Source organism: Rhynchophorus ferrugineus, unplaced genomic scaffold (genome assembly GCF_030347505.1).
Source record: "Rhynchophorus ferrugineus isolate W39M unplaced genomic scaffold, kcgeb_rfMv2 rfM7, whole genome shotgun sequence".
In the NCBI taxonomy this organism is placed as follows: Eukaryota; Metazoa; Arthropoda; class Insecta; order Coleoptera; family Curculionidae; genus Rhynchophorus; species Rhynchophorus ferrugineus.
In genome coordinates this window covers 12,501,299-12,517,543 of record NW_027472586.1, presented here as the reverse complement: position 1 = coordinate 12,517,543, position 16,245 = coordinate 12,501,299, and the positions used below count along the sequence as shown (strand labels likewise).

Here is a 16,245-nt window from a genome sequence, read left to right as displayed (position 1 = left end):
CTCAGTAGCCTCTCTGAACTATTCGGTTTGCGTGCCAAAAATCAAGCATTCACCAAGCTGTCCGCGTCTCAGCCACCATTCATGAGGCTCTTCATAAAGACCGCTAGACTGGAACCATCTTTTAGTGTGGCACAAGGGCCTTATATCCAAAGCCAAAAAGCTAGGTTTACCGGACGACCTAATATCCCTAATTGATCCACACTTGGAAGATAGGTCGGTGATGCAATCTCCTCTCGGAAGCAAATTTCCGCAGTAGTTCCACAAAGTTCTCCATTATCCCTGGGCCTGTTCAACTTGTACATGACCATTCCCATTCCTAAAGCTATCCATCACAGCATTTTATGCCGTGTTCCGATGTCATTCGAATCGTACTTCAAGTTTTATTAACCAAGCGATAGCATGGTACAAGTTCTGGCAACCGCAGATTAGGAAGCTCAAAGATAGGACGAAATATGGCCCAAAATTGCCATTTTTAAATAATTGAATTAAAAAGCGATAAATGCATTATCGGACGGAACACATAACATCACCATAAATTTCTTGTATGGGTTCCTAAAATAGGAGGTGTTCTACTTCAAATTTTCACCAATGGATGGACAATTACAATAAAATATGTTTAATTAATATGATATTTAAACAACTGAAATTTAGCATTTATTAAACATTATATAATACACTCTAGTAATAATTAATAATACACTCTATTAATTAATAATTTATTTTCAGAAACTTCACAGTTTTACAGTACCGATTCGAAGACCACAAAGTTCGGACCAATTAAGAAATCGTAAAACTATATACGCTTTACGTCTTCGCCAACATATCTCCTTGATCCTATAAAAAAGATGGTCCAATTAATTTTGGAACGCCCGTATCCAAAAATAACCCAAGCCATATTTTAGAATTACGATTAATTATTTGTTTTAGAGGTCAATAATCTCCAGCAGAATGAATTATATAAATGTATGGCGGATAATTATGAATGGTGGTTTATTTTAATTAGTTATAAGTAGGTCTTGTTTAATTTTTTGAATCTTAATATTATACGGTGTTATATATTACAGATTTATTTTAACAACTGACGTTTGTAAACTTAAATTTAAATAAAGAAGATGACCATTCTGTCCTGACATGTCTAATTGGGTAGTGTTGTAATAGACTTCCTAATTAAAGGGATATATTTAAATCTTATATATTATCATTAAGAACCTGCCACAGCACTAGAAATTAAGTTATTTTGACTGGCTATCCTCCTACTCTGACAAGAGACATGAAAACTCACATTTTATTCCTTAGCCAAAAATAAAACTTTTCTAATTCTCTAGAGTTATTTCCGCCAACAGTCAACAAATAGAGAGCATTGATTGGTATTTAAAAAAACGAGAAAAGTTACTTTAAGAACAGTCCACATCTTTCAGTCCTTATCTGTTGAATGTCACATGAGTATATTAATAAAAAACTATTATTTATCTTCTAAAACAGTGCTGTCAACCGAAACCTCAGTCTTTAAAAAAACGAAATTTTATGAAATATTATTGTATTTATTGAAAAAGTATTAATATTTTACTCAATAAATTTTAATTGCTACATGTGATGCTCATTGTAAAATATCTCTATATTGCTCTACCCAGTTGAATATTTAATGGTACAAAGTAAACAAGATTGAATATTATTTACTTTCTTACATGGATAATTTCACATGTCCCAGTCACATGACATATTATGAATATACTAATTTCAAAAGAGTCTAACTCTAGTTTATAACCAGTGTTAGATACTATTATGTTGATCATTAAAATTATGAAAAGAATCTTGGTTACTGAAGTAATATTGCATCAATTACATACAGTATGTTCTAGATCTAGTCCCCTTCGATTATTATATAATAAAATAAACGACAAACAAGTTGGTGTTGTATTGTAAGCAAATTCTGAAACCGATACGAAGTAATATGATAAGAATATTAATAGGAAACATATTTCAATTAAAACAAGGCCCTAAGTGTCATCGTAGATACACCCAAATAACATACTATACGAATGATTACCCAGAATATAAAAAGAATGGCAAAGAGACATATATAGATACTCCTTTTTCATGTTAACACAGATGTATTGTAACTATTGTATAACGCTCAAGCAAAAGACTGATCCAAGAGAATCAAATCATTTGATCTTGTAGTGCAATGAAGAGTATTTAACAGAAACATTATAATTATAGAGAGTAAGTCTTTGATATAGATTTAGTTGTTTTTAACTTACTGTAAAACAGATTATAGGTTAGTCGGTAACAACTAGTAACAATGTATTAGATTTAAAAAATAACTTTTACGAGAATTACTAGGCGATGTGATAGATACTTCAGGAAACCTTAAAACGGCCGATAGTCCCGAATCTAAAATTATACGAGCTCTATAAGCTGAAAATTCAGATATGCAGAGGATGAAATCTTTATTTTTAGACATGGTATTTTTTTATTTAGACGTTTGTAATAAATTACGTCGGCTCAAACACTAGCCGGGCACAAACATAGATAGATTTCAAATGCCGGAATTCATTCTGAATGAAATGTGTGTTTTTAAAGAAAGTTGTATGCGATATCGATGATATACAATTAATGTCTCGTGAGAAAAATGCCAGTGTGATAGTTGACGAAAAAAAAATATTGAAAAATTGTATTAATTATCACCAAAACTCAAGCATCGTTTCCCCTCAAGTATAGTGATTATCACACTACTATTTTTCATGTTAAACAGAAAACGACTAATATATCGACTGTGGTAGAACACCACAAATGAATTCTAATAATTCCCTGTTTATCTTACAATAAATTATGTAAATGTTCAGAAATATTTCTAGAACGTATCATCGATCACTGCCTTCGGGATCTTCACGCGAAGGCGTCTGGTACTAGCATATAGGGCGGTATTGTTGGTTATCTAACTTGTTAACTCCGTGTCGACTCCACATACCTACACTCAAACCGGATTCTAGGGATATGCAGAATATCTTTCACAGTTTCGATGATTATTTGATTTCGATGCCTCGTCTATTTATGACTAAAGTCCGTTTCGATATAACAGAATTAATATTAATTGCGTAAATACCACGGGAATGACATTAATGTAAAGTAAAATATTATGTTTAGCAGGTCGTGCAGGAAGGATACACACATACGTAGCACAAACAAATATCAATCAGTTCGACGAAGTGTGTTTATTTTACACAAGTTGAAGTAAAACGTTGTTTTGAAGTACTTCAAGGGTAATCTTGCGTAAATAAACATAGCTTCGACGATAAGGTTTATTCAAAAACGTGGTTTGGTTTGTGTTTGTAAAGAAAAAAAAACAATTTTTTCTATTTAAAGGCTTAAATTCGTGCAAAAACGTTAGTCGGTATAATACGATGTTAATATACAGTTCAAAAGCGTCAAAATTATATCATTTTCATGTTATTGCAAGTTCTAAAGTGCATAAGAGATATTTGATCCTTCATATACGCAGAAAAATCCCAGAAATTGTCGAACTTTTTTGAAAGACATTTTCATCCTAGGATAGCTGAAAAATTTCAATATATCTATAAAATCAATACAAATATATTTATATATAGAAAATAAATGAAAAACTATGCTTTTTTTCAGTAAATATATGTGAGCAACCATCCTGCATCAGAACAAATAGCGATAACAACAATCTAAATTGGTCCTTGCAAATAGTATGGTATTACCCAGGAGACTAAAGGTTTTTGTAGAATTCACAACACTAAAAGAGAAAACACCCGCCCTCAATCAAGGACCCAAGGAAGGAGCTGGACCTATAAAAACCCCGACACAGATACTCTACTCTACTCAAATTTGTCGATAAAGCGATATTACACGCTTTAAACAACTTCACAGACTCATACCGTATAATCCCGAACGAACAATTCGGTTTCCGTGCCAAACATTCAAGCCTTCATCAAGCTGCCCTCGTCACAGCAACAATCCACCAGGCATTAAGAAAACGTCGAAAAACGGGAGCCATCTTTTAGATGTCTCTAAAGCTTTCGATCAAGTATGGTTCCACGGTCTAATATTCAAAGCGAAACAGCTTGGTCTACCGAATGACCTAATCTCCCTGACTGAGACAAAAATGCTTGGACGACAGGTCTTTTCAAGTGAGGAGCGGTGACGCAGTCTCCTCTCATAAACAGATTTGCGCAGGCGTCCCGCAAGGTGCTCCACTAGCCCCAGCCCTGTTCAACTTCTATATGGCTGATTTCCCACACAGCATTTTATGCAGATGACACCGCTTTCTTCACAACCCTTTATAATCCCGACGCTATTTGCAATACTCCAAGTCCAGCTGAACCAAGCGATAGAGCGGTGCAAATTCTGGCGGCTACAGATAAATCCGAGCAAAACTCAGGCTATTTTGTTTCACTACAAGTAGGAGTTCCGCGCCTATCGCCTCCTTAATTCCTATACCCTGGCTCCAGAAAGTTTCATACCTCGGTCTCCAATTCGACCGCAGATTTCAATAGTCAGCTCAAACACAGCATGCTATTTTCAAATGCAATGGCGTGTACAGCCTACTATTTCAACTCCTCTGCAGAAAAAGTAAACTCCCGATACCCCAGAAAGCGACATACTGCTGTATAAAATGCTGCATAAAATCCGTCCAGTCTGCCTCTACGGAGCACAGGTGTGGTACAGGTATGTCTCTGAGAGAAAACTTGAACTACTCCAAATGTTCCAGTCCAAAATATATATTACACCACATAACGAGACACATAACAACATAATATAAACAGAACCGTATATGGGACAGTGATTTTAATCACCAAACTTCATCGACAAGAAAAAACATCTAGCAACACACACGACGATGCCTGAAAAAAAATCAAATCCAAACAGTCGGAGATCTGTGATGTTCTACGGAAGTTCGGAATGGTGGATCGATACATCGCCATAGGGATAAGCGAAACTTGCCGTCCAACTACAGAAATTGTTAAAAATAGCATCATTTTGTGCTTCTCGTCGTTGCCGTCCTGATAATCATTCCTGCCTATAGCGATTCCGACTGTTTGTTGCTGCGGGATATATATTGTTGAATCGTCAATTTTAATAAAGCGAAAATATCGTGTTACATGGAATTTTTACACAAGAAAAATATGTTTCACGGAATGCATAAAAAGTGCCCAGGCATTATGAGTTTCGATTTTGCTTTAATGAGTATATAGTTTAAATTATAGGGTGTGGCAAGCCCCGCTACCATTGACGCAATTTTTGCTGAGTGGCAATAATGGAACGATTATTTTCAATAAATATTGTCACTATTTCTGTTCATTCTTGTGGTGTATAATACACCATATAATGGTGTATATCCATAATACAATTTGGACATCTACACAACACAATGGTTAAACTAACATTTTTTCATCCCAAAAAAAATATTTAGTGTGACAAATAGATACAATACATATTAAACAAAACATTTTCTACAAAATTTTCGCAGATTTCTGGCAACATGGTGATACTGTGTAGAATGAACGATGTTGGATTGGCAGCTAACCAGTCATCAATTGTTTTTCGTACTTTTTCAGCATCTCACTAAACCAGATATCTCACTAATGGCCACTTTTTGATTTATTCATTTGAATTGCCCCACAAAGGCATTTGATTGGCTCGTTGCTATAACACGATTTTTTTTCTGCATTTTTGTGCCTTAAATATAACCACTAATATTTAATTATAATGTACCTTTGTCTTAAAAGTGTCTCAAAAGTGTTGTTTATCCAGTGAATATGCGGAACGTCGTTTTCCTTTGGAAGAAACAGCCCAAGTCAGCTAGATTAAGGATTTGCTCAACAAGTATGTTTTAAAAATACATTAATACAAAATAAAATAATGTAATTCGTATACCAACATATTGAGACTTGATTTTGATTTTATGATTTATATTTATGATTTTATAAACAAGATAGTATCTCATGATTAATTATTTTGAAAGGGTTTATTTATTTTAGGAAATGTATTTTGGTTAAGGTATATATAATTAATATTTTGGCTTAAGGCTAATTAACCGAGATGTGAATTACCTTTGGGTCTACGTAAATAATCAGACAACCTAATTGATCAAGAAGTATGTTTTAAAAATACATTAATATAAAATAAAATAGTATAATTTGTAGACCAACAAGTTGAGACTTTATTGATTTTATAATTTATATTTAACATATATCATACATATTAATTTTTTTGTTGCTTACTATTAAATATTACTTTTTGGTATGTTTTCTCCGTCCTGACGTACACAATTTCACCATATATAATTATCGGATTCATAATATTCATAATATCATTTTAAAAATAATGATAATTTGCGTAAATACATTTTTGTATTGACAAGTAAATAAAATATTTACAGACACCGATTTAGCCTGCTTTCAGTATGAAGGGACAAAAAAAAAGGAACTTTAATACATCTTATTTAAATTGATAGCACTAAAAATATAAGAATGGGAACAGACGTCATAGACAAGCTTTTTTATATTTACATATAATTATTTTTTGTATACAGATTTATAGTTGATTATTTTTTACTTATATATTTATATGAGCAAATTGTTACCGCGTAACTATTGTCCATTGCTGGAGACATATTTATTCGGAAGAAAATTTAGAGTATCGCACGAAATGGCGTTCTCGACATTTAAAAATATCTCGGCTGGAGTTCCACAAGGTAGCGTCTTAGGACCTCTCCAGTATCTGCTCTACACTGCTGACATTTCAACAATAAAAGAAACACTTCTTGGAACCTTTGCTGATGACACAGTTATTATGGCAAAAGATATATCTCTGCCTAGGGCTATACAAAAAGTGCAAGTGGCAGTCAACAAAATCTACAAATGGACAAAAGATTGGAAAATTCAACTTAATAGCTCCAAATCTGTCCACGTTAATTTTGCATTAAGGCAAAATAATAAAAACTTAATTATATCACACAATGGATGCCCGATTCCTCAAGCAGAATCAGCAAAATACCTTGGAATCCATCTTGACGGTAGATTAAATTGGAAGCATCACGTTAGACAAAAAGCAAAACACATTAGAACCAAAATAAAACAACTATACTGGTTAGTCGGAAGATACTCTCAACTTGATCTAAAATCAAAGAGGTTGATCTATAATACAATTATAAAGCCAATTTGGACCTTAGGGGTGCAAATATGGGGTTGCACTAAAAATTCAAATCAGTTAGTCATACAGCGCTGTCAAAACAAGGTTCGATTGATTACCAATGCCTATCGCTATGTAACCAATGAAGAACTGCACGATGACCTGGAAATCAAATGGATTTGCGAAGTTGTGCAGGATTTCGCCTTGAAACGCGAAAGAAGATTACTAAATCATATTAACGTGGAAGCAATACAACTGCCGGACAGCGCGCAGGATGTCAGGAGATTGAAAGAAACAAAACCATACGAACTTGAGTAAATATTTAATGTGTATTATAAGTGTAAACTATAGCTATAAGTTAATAATTAATAAATAATTATAATTTTATAATTGAGGAATACATACTGATGTATTTTCTCGCACTCGTCTTGCTTCTTAATTAATCCAAGCACATAGGAAAAGTAGTAATAAATTAATTGTAAATTAATATTGTACTAAGCGTATCTAATAAAGATGTGTTATCAAAAAAATCTATATTTATATTTCTATATATGTTAATAAATTATAGCTTTTTAACATTTGCATATATGTCAAATTTTGTTTAAATAATAAAAAAAATACATTTGGGTTTTATTTCAAACTTAATTGGTCAGTAGAATGTGACGTCAGGGGTTAAAATAATGTTATGTCTTCCTAATAAAATATGGTAATTTAACCTAACCAATGAAATTCAGCGAAATGACGCAGATGAAATGAATTATATATATTAAGTTTACAGTCTATATATCACTGTGAGTCTGGCCCGTTGAACGGATCAATTGAAACATCAAATACCTCAAAATCAAATACGGCAGTATATTTTTTCTTTGGTATCTTTAGAATTATTTTGTATATGAATAATTTAGTTGGTTATTTTACTTTTGAATTTAAACTATATTTGATTTAAACATTTTTAAGAATCAAAATGTATCAGTTACATGTAACTTGTTTATATTAGGCTGGTGATAAGCTAATATGTTTTACACTGAACTAATAAAGTATTATCATGCAAAGCTGATATATACTGTAATATGTAACCTCTATTGCTGCAATTTAATACAGTGATGCTGATTAAATATTTCCAAGGGGCTACTTTAATTAATGTTATATGTATTAGGTGTGTGACTTAATATTGACAAAGTTTTCATAAAAAATTGACAATAATATACTAGAGATATTGGCCATTGGTTAAACATATCGATATATCTAAAAATATAACCGTATAAGTAAAGAGGACCTAAATAAAGAGTAAAATATCCTTTGGATACGTGAAAAATGTACTTGTTCAACGACCCTTCTTCGCATTTTCAACCTTTTGAGGCTACAAGGCACAGTAGGGATAACTAAAATCGTAATTACTACTCTACTACTACTTATCTTTTAGTTTAAAGGCCTATTTCTAGTCTATGGTTTTATTCAGATATTCTGTGTTTTAATATACAAACATGTATTACTCCTTTTATTATACCACACTTATGTTCATAACATAAAAATAAAGAAAGATCATGTATACTTATATTTGATGATCTGAAGTTGTTACAGTTCTGAAACTAAACTTTGTGGTCAAATTTCGACCACAGGCCGATCTCTAATTTTTATTAACAGTTGTAGAGAAAAGTTGTAGGGTGTTAAAGTTTTGCCGGGCAGTGTACTTCGTACAAATTAAAATAAGGCGAAACATATTAACAGGTATTAATAAATAATATAGCAGAAATGTTTGTTTTCTTAAGTTGCAGTTAACAATTTCGCATATTCCTGTTGTAAAACTTGAAAACGTTGACCTAGCAGTTTAGCAGCCTTAAGCCATCAGAAATATATTCTTAGAATATTATGGCACTAACAGAACTAGTAATCTAAATGAGACAGTCGACCGGCAATGACGCCAACCCGACCGTACACGTACGTACGAACGAAAAAAAAACCCTTACCATGACATAAACCATGAACATATCCACATTACCGTTACCAATAGCTAAAGTTCAATAACCACGTCGAGCGTTGCATATACATACATACATACGGGCAGACAGACACTATCACACGCGCACACACACCGCGGTTCTCCGTAGAAAATGGTTGTGCGAAAATGCGAAAACCGAATGACACGGAAACCAGTGAAAACTGTTTTGCTGCGCTTAGACTGAGACGTACGTGTCTACGTTAACGCGATGGGTAGGCATCTGGCTCGCGTCGACACTGTTGTGCCGGTAAAACTGATCGTCGCAACGACTAAAACGTTATGGTTGAATAGTTGACCGAACTTAACTAGCTCTCGTCGTATTCTTAGACCTGTTCTATCAGACGACAGTAAAAAACCTACACATCCATGCCTATACAAGTTTCGATTGGCTAGAACTGCACATGCGCACTTGTTCTAATCTAGCCTGTGAGTTTACATAACTACGCGTGCCTTTATATATACGCCTTTTTATTTACCACAGTTGTGGTTAGTAAAAGATCTCTCCATCCATGGCTATACAAGTTTCTATTGGCTAGGACTCCACATGCGCACTTGTTCTAATCTAGCCTGAGAGTTTACACAACTACGCGTGCCTTTATATATACGCCTTTTTATTTACCACAGTTGTGGTTAGTAAAAGACCTCTCCATCCATGGCTATACAAGTTTCTATTGGCTAGGACTCCACATGTTCACTTGATCTAATCTAGCCTGAGAATTTTCGCAACTACGCGTCCTTTTCTATATACGCCTTGTTATTTACCACAGTTGTGGTTAGAACTAGATGGCAGTAAAAGACCTCTCCATCCATGGCTATACAAGTTTCTATTGGCTAGGACTCCACATGCGCACATGTTCTAATCTAGCCTGAGAATTTTCACAACTATGCGCCCTTTTCTAATACGCCTTGTTATTTACCACAGTTGCGGTTAGAACTAGACGACAGTACAAGACCTCTCCATCCATGGCTATACTAGTTTCTATTGGCTAGGACTCCACATGCGCACTTGTTCTAATCTAGCCTGATAATTTTCACAACTACGCGTCCTTTTCTATATACGCCTTGTTATTTACCACAGTTGTGGTTAGAACTAGACGTACAGTACAAGACCTCTCCATCCATGGCTATACAAGTTTCTATTGGCTAGGACTCCACATGCGCACTTGTTCTAATCTAGCCTGAGAATTTTCACAACTACGCGTCCTTTTCTATATACGCCTTGTTATTTACCACAGTTGTGATTAGAACTAGACGTACAGTACAAGACCTCTCCATCCATAGCTATACAAGTTTCTATTGGCTAGGACTCCACATGCGCACTTGTTCTAATCTAGCCTGAGAATTTTCACAACTACGCGTCCTTTTCTATATACGCCTTGTTATTTACCACAATTGTGGTTAGAACTAGACGTACAGTACAAGACCTCTCCATCCATGGCTATACAAGTTTCTATTGGCTAGGACTCCACATGCGCACTTGTTCTAATCTAGCCTGAGAATTTTCACAACTAAGCGTCCTTTTCTATATACGCCTTGTTATTTACCACAATTGTGGTTAGAACTAGACGTACAGTACAAGACCTCTCCATCCATGGCTATACAAGTTTCTATTGGCTAGGACTCCACATGCGCACTTGTTCTAATCTAGCCTGAGAATTTTCACAACTAAGCGTCCTTTTCTATATACGCCTTGTTATTTACCACAGTTGTGGTTAGAAATAGATGACAGTAAAATACCTCTCCATCCATGGCTATACAAGTTTCTATTGGCTAGGACTCCACATGCGCACTTGTTCTAATCTAGCCTGAGAATTTTCACAACTAAGCGTCCTTTTCTATATACGCCTTGTTATTTACCACAATTGTGGTTAGAACTAGACGTACAGTACAAGACCTCTCCATCCATGGCTATACAAGTTTCTATTGGCTAGGACTCCACATGCGCACTTGTTCTAATCTAGCCTGAGAATTTTCACAACTAAGCGTCCTTTTCTATATACGCCTTGTTATTTACCACAGTTGTGGTTAGAAATAGATGACAGTAAAATACCTCTCCATCCATGGCTATACAAGTTTCTATTGGCTAGGACTCCACATGCGCACTTGTTCTAATCTAGCCTGAGAATTTTCACAACTAAGCGTCCTTTTCTATATACGCCTTGTTATTTACCACAGTTGTGGTTAGAAATAGATGACAGTAAAATACCTCTCCATCCATGGCTATACAAGTTTCTATTGGCTAGGACTCCATATGCGCACTTGTTCTAATCTAGCCTGAGAATTTTCACAACTAAGCGTCCTTTTCTATATACGCCTTGTTATTTACCACAGTTGTGGTTAGAAATAGATGACAGTAAAATACCTCTCCATCCATGGCTATACAAGTTTCTATTGGCTAGGACTCCACATGCGCACTTGTTCTAATCTAGCCTGAGAATTTTCACAACTAAGCGTCCTTTTCTATATACGCCTTGTTATTTACCACAATTGTGGTTAGAACTAGACGTACAGTACAAGACCTCTCCATCCATGGCTATACAAGTTTCTATAGGCTAGGACTCCACATGCGCACTTGTTCTAATCTAGCCTGAGAATTTTCACAACTAAGCGTCCTTTTCTATATACGCCTTGTTATTTACCACAGTTGTGGTTAGAAATAGATGACAGTAATATACCTCTCCATCCATGGCTATAAAAGTTTCTATTGGCTAGGACTCCACATGCGCACTTGTTCTAATCTAGCCTGAGAATTTTCACAACTAAGCGTCCTTTTCTATATACGCCTTGTTATTTACCACAATTGTGGTTAGAACTAGACGTACAGTACAAGACCTCTCCATCCATGGCTATACAAGTTTCTATTGGCTAGGACTCCACATGCGCACTTGTTCTAATCTAGCCTGAGAATTTTCACAACTACGCGTCCTTTTCTATATACGCCTTGTTATTTACCACAGTTGTGGTTAGAACTAGACGACAGTAAAAGACCTCTCCATCCATGGCTATACAAGTTTCTATTGGCTAGGACTCCACATGCGCACTTGTTCTAATCTAGCCTGAGAATTTTCACAACTACGCGTCCTTTTCTATATACGCCTTGTTATTTACCACAGTTGTGATTAGAACTAGACGTACAGTACAAGACCTCTCCATCCATGGCTATACAAGTTTCTATTGGCTAGGACTCCACATGCGCACTTGTTCTAATCTAGCCTGAGAATTTTCACAACTATGTGCCCTTTTCTAATACGCCTTGTTATTTACCACAGTTGCGGTTAGAACTAGACGACAGTACAAGACCTCTCCATCCATGGCTATACTAGTTTCTATTGGCTAGGACTCCACATGCGCACTTGTTCTAATCTAGCCTGATAATTTTCACAACTACGCGTCCTTTTCTATATACGCCTTGTTATTTACCACAGTTGTGGTTAGAACTAGACGTACAGTACAAGACCTCTCCATCCATGGCTATACAAGTTTCTATTGGCTAGGACTCCACATGCGCACTTGTTCTAATCTAGCCTGAGAATTTTCACAACTACGCGTCCTTTTCTATATACGCCTTGTTATTTACCACAGTTGTGATTAGAACTAGACGTACAGTACAAGACCCCTCCATCCATAGCTATACAAGTTTCTATTGGCTAGGACTCCACATGCGCACTTGTTCTAATCTAGCCTGAGAATTTTCACAACTACGCGTCCTTTTCTATATACGCCTTGTTATTTACCACAATTGTGGTTAGAACTAGACGTACAGTACAAGACCTCTCGATCCATGGCTATACAAGTTTCTATTGGCTAGGACTCCACATGCGCACTTGTTCTAATCTAGCCTGAGAATTTTCACAACTAAGCGTCCTTTTCTATATACGCCTTGTTATTTACCACAATTGTGGTTAGAACTAGACGTACAGTACAAGACCTCTCCATCCATGGCTATACAAGTTTCTATTGGCTAGGACTCCACATGCGCACTTGTTCTAATCTAGCCTGAGTATTTTCACAACTAAGCGTCCTTTTCTATATACGCCTTGTTATTTACCACAGTTGTGGTTAGAAATAGATGACAGTAAAATACCTCTCCATCCATGGCTATACAAGTTTCTATTGGCTAGGACTCCATATGCGCACTTGTTCTAATCTAGCCTGAGAATTTTCACAACTAAGCGTCCTTTTCTATATACGCCTTGTTATTTACCACAGTTGTGGTTAGAAATAGATGACAGTAAAATACCTCTGCATCCATGGCTATACAAGTTTCTATTGGCTAGGACTCCACATGCGCACTTGTTCTAATCTAGCCTGAGAATTTTCACAACTAAGCGTCCTTTTCTATATACGCCTTGTTATTTACCACAATTGTGGTTAGAACTAGACGTACAGTACAAGACCTCTCCATCCATGGCTATACAAGTTTCTATTGGCTAGGACTCCACATGCGCACTTGTTCTAATCTAGCCTGAGAATTTTCACAACTACGCGTCCTTTTCTATATACGCCTTGTTATTTACCACAATTGTGGTTAGAACTAGACGTACAGTACAAGACCTCTCCATCCATGGCTATACAAGTTTCTATTGGCTAGGACTCCACATGCGCACTTGTTCTAATCTAGCCTGAGAATTTTCACAACTAAGCGTCCTTTTCTATATACGCCTTGTTATTTACCACAATTGTGGTTAGAACTAGACGTACAGTACAAGACCTCTCCATCCATGGCTATACAAGTTTCTATTGGCTAGGACTCCACATGCGCACTTGTTCTAATCTAGCCTGAGAATTTTCACAACTAAGCGTCCTTTTCTATATACGCCTTGTTATTTACCACAGTTGTGGTTAGAAATAGATGACAGTAATATACCTCTCCATCCATGGCTATACAAGTTTCTATTGGCTAGGACTCCACATGCGCACTTGTTCTAATCTAGCCTGAGAATTTTCACAACTACGCGTCCTTTTCTATATACGCCTTGTTATTTACCACAATTGTGGTTAGAACTAGACGTACAGTACAAGACCTCTCGATCCATGGCTATACAAGATTCTATTGGCTAGGACTCCACATGCGCACTTGTTCTAATCTAGCCTGAGAATTTTCACAACTAAGCGTCCTTTTCTATATACGCCTTGTTATTTACCACAATTGTGGTTAGAACTAGACGTACAGTACAAGACCTCTCCATCCATGGCTATACAAGTTTCTATTGGCTAGGACTCCACATGCGCACTTGTTCTAATCTAGCCTGAGTATTTTCACAACTAAGCGTCCTTTTCTATATACGCCTTGTTATTTACCACAGTTGTGGTTAGAAATAGATGACAGTAAAATACCTCTCCATCCATGGCTATACAAGTTTCTATTGGCTAGGACTCCATATGCGCACTTGTTCTAATCTAGCCTGAGAATTTTCACAACTAAGCGTCCTTTTCTATATACGCCTTGTTATTTACCACAGTTGTGGTTAGAAATAGATGACAGTAAAATACCTCTGCATCCATGGCTATACAAGTTTCTATTGGCTAGGACTCCACATGCGCACTTGTTCTAATCTAGCCTGAGAATTTTCACAACTAAGCGTCCTTTTCTATATACGCCTTGTTATTTACCACAATTGTGGTTAGAACTAGACGTACAGTACAAGACCTCTCCATCCATGGCTATACAAGTTTCTATTGGCTAGGACTCCACATGCGCACTTGTTCTAATCTAGCCTGAGAATTTTCACAACTACGCGTCCTTTTCTATATACGCCTTGTTATTTACCACAATTGTGGTTAGAACTAGACGTACAGTACAAGACCTCTCCATCCATGGCTATACAAGTTTCTATTGGCTAGGACTCCACATGCGCACTTGTTCTAATCTAGCCTGAGAATTTTCACAACTAAGCGTCCTTTTCTATATACGCCTTGTTATTTACCACAATTGTGGTTAGAACTAGACGTACAGTACAAGACCTCTCCATCCATGGCTATACAAGTTTCTATTGGCTAGGACTCCACATGCGCACTTGTTCTAATCTAGCCTGAGAATTTTCACAACTAAGCGTCCTTTTCTATATACGCCTTGTTATTTACCACAGTTGTGGTTAGAAATAGATGACAGTAAAATACCTCTCCATCCATGGCTATACAAGTTTCTATTGGCTAGGACTCCACATGCGCACTTGTTCTAATCTAGCCTGAGAATTTTCACAACTAAGCGTCCTTTTCTATATACGCCTTGTTATTTACCACAATTGTGGTTAGAACTAGACGTACAGTACAAGACCTCTCCATCCATGGCTATACAAGTTTCTATTGGCTAGGACTCCACATGCGCACTTGTTCTAATCTAGCCTGAGAATTTTCACAACTAAGCGTCCTTTTCTATATACGCCTTGTTATTTACCACAGTTGTGGTTAGAAATAGATGACAGTAAAATACCTCTCCATCCATGGCTATACAAGTTTCTATTGGCTAGGACTCCATATGCGCACTTGTTCTAATCTAGCCTGAGAATTTTCACAACTAAGCGTCCTTTTCTATATACGCCTTGTTATTTACCACAGTTGTGGTTAGAAATAGATGACAGTAAAATACCTCTCCATCCATGGCTATACAAGTTTCTATTGGCTAGGACTCCACATGCGCACTTGTTCTAATCTAGCCTGAGAATTTTCACAACTAAGCGTCCTTTTCTATATACGCCTTGTTATTTACCACAATTGTGGTTAGAACTAGACGTACAGTACAAGACCTCTCCATCCATGGCTATACAAGTTTCTATTGGCTAGGACTCCACATGCGCACTTGTTCTAATCTAGCCTGAGAATTTTCACAACTAAGCGTCCCTTTCTATATACGCCTTGTTATTTACCACAGTTGTGGTTAGAAATAGATGACAGTAAAATACCTCTCCATCCATGGCTATACAAGTTTCTATTGGCTAGGACTCCACATGCGCACTTGTTCTAATCTAGCCTGAGAATTTTCACAACTAAGCGTCCTTTTCTATATACGCCTTGTTATTTACCACAGTTGTGGTTAGAAATAGATGACAGTAAAATACCTCTCCATCCATGGCTGTACAAGTTTCTAT

At 36.2% G+C, this 16,245-nt stretch overlaps 1 protein-coding gene across 8 annotated transcripts in view; it reads right to left on the bottom strand.

Moving 5' to 3' along the window:
* heph (polypyrimidine tract-binding protein 1 heph) overlaps nucleotides 1-16,245 on the bottom strand; it is a 953,472-nt gene that overhangs the window by 333,136 nt on the left and 604,091 nt on the right. For 2 of the 8 annotated variants that reach the window (XM_076409823.1, XM_076409827.1), the window contains exon 1: nucleotides 9,126-9,379. The exons of 5 other annotated variants lie outside the window; for them this stretch is intronic. In XM_076409823.1, coding sequence (XP_076265938.1) covers nucleotides 9,126-9,146 — 21 coding nt within the window. In that variant the 5' untranslated portion in view covers nucleotides 9,147-9,379. Of the gene's footprint in view, nucleotides 1-9,125; nucleotides 9,380-16,245 lie in introns of those variants that run through there. One more of the 8 variants, XM_076409829.1, reaches the window with a different exon arrangement.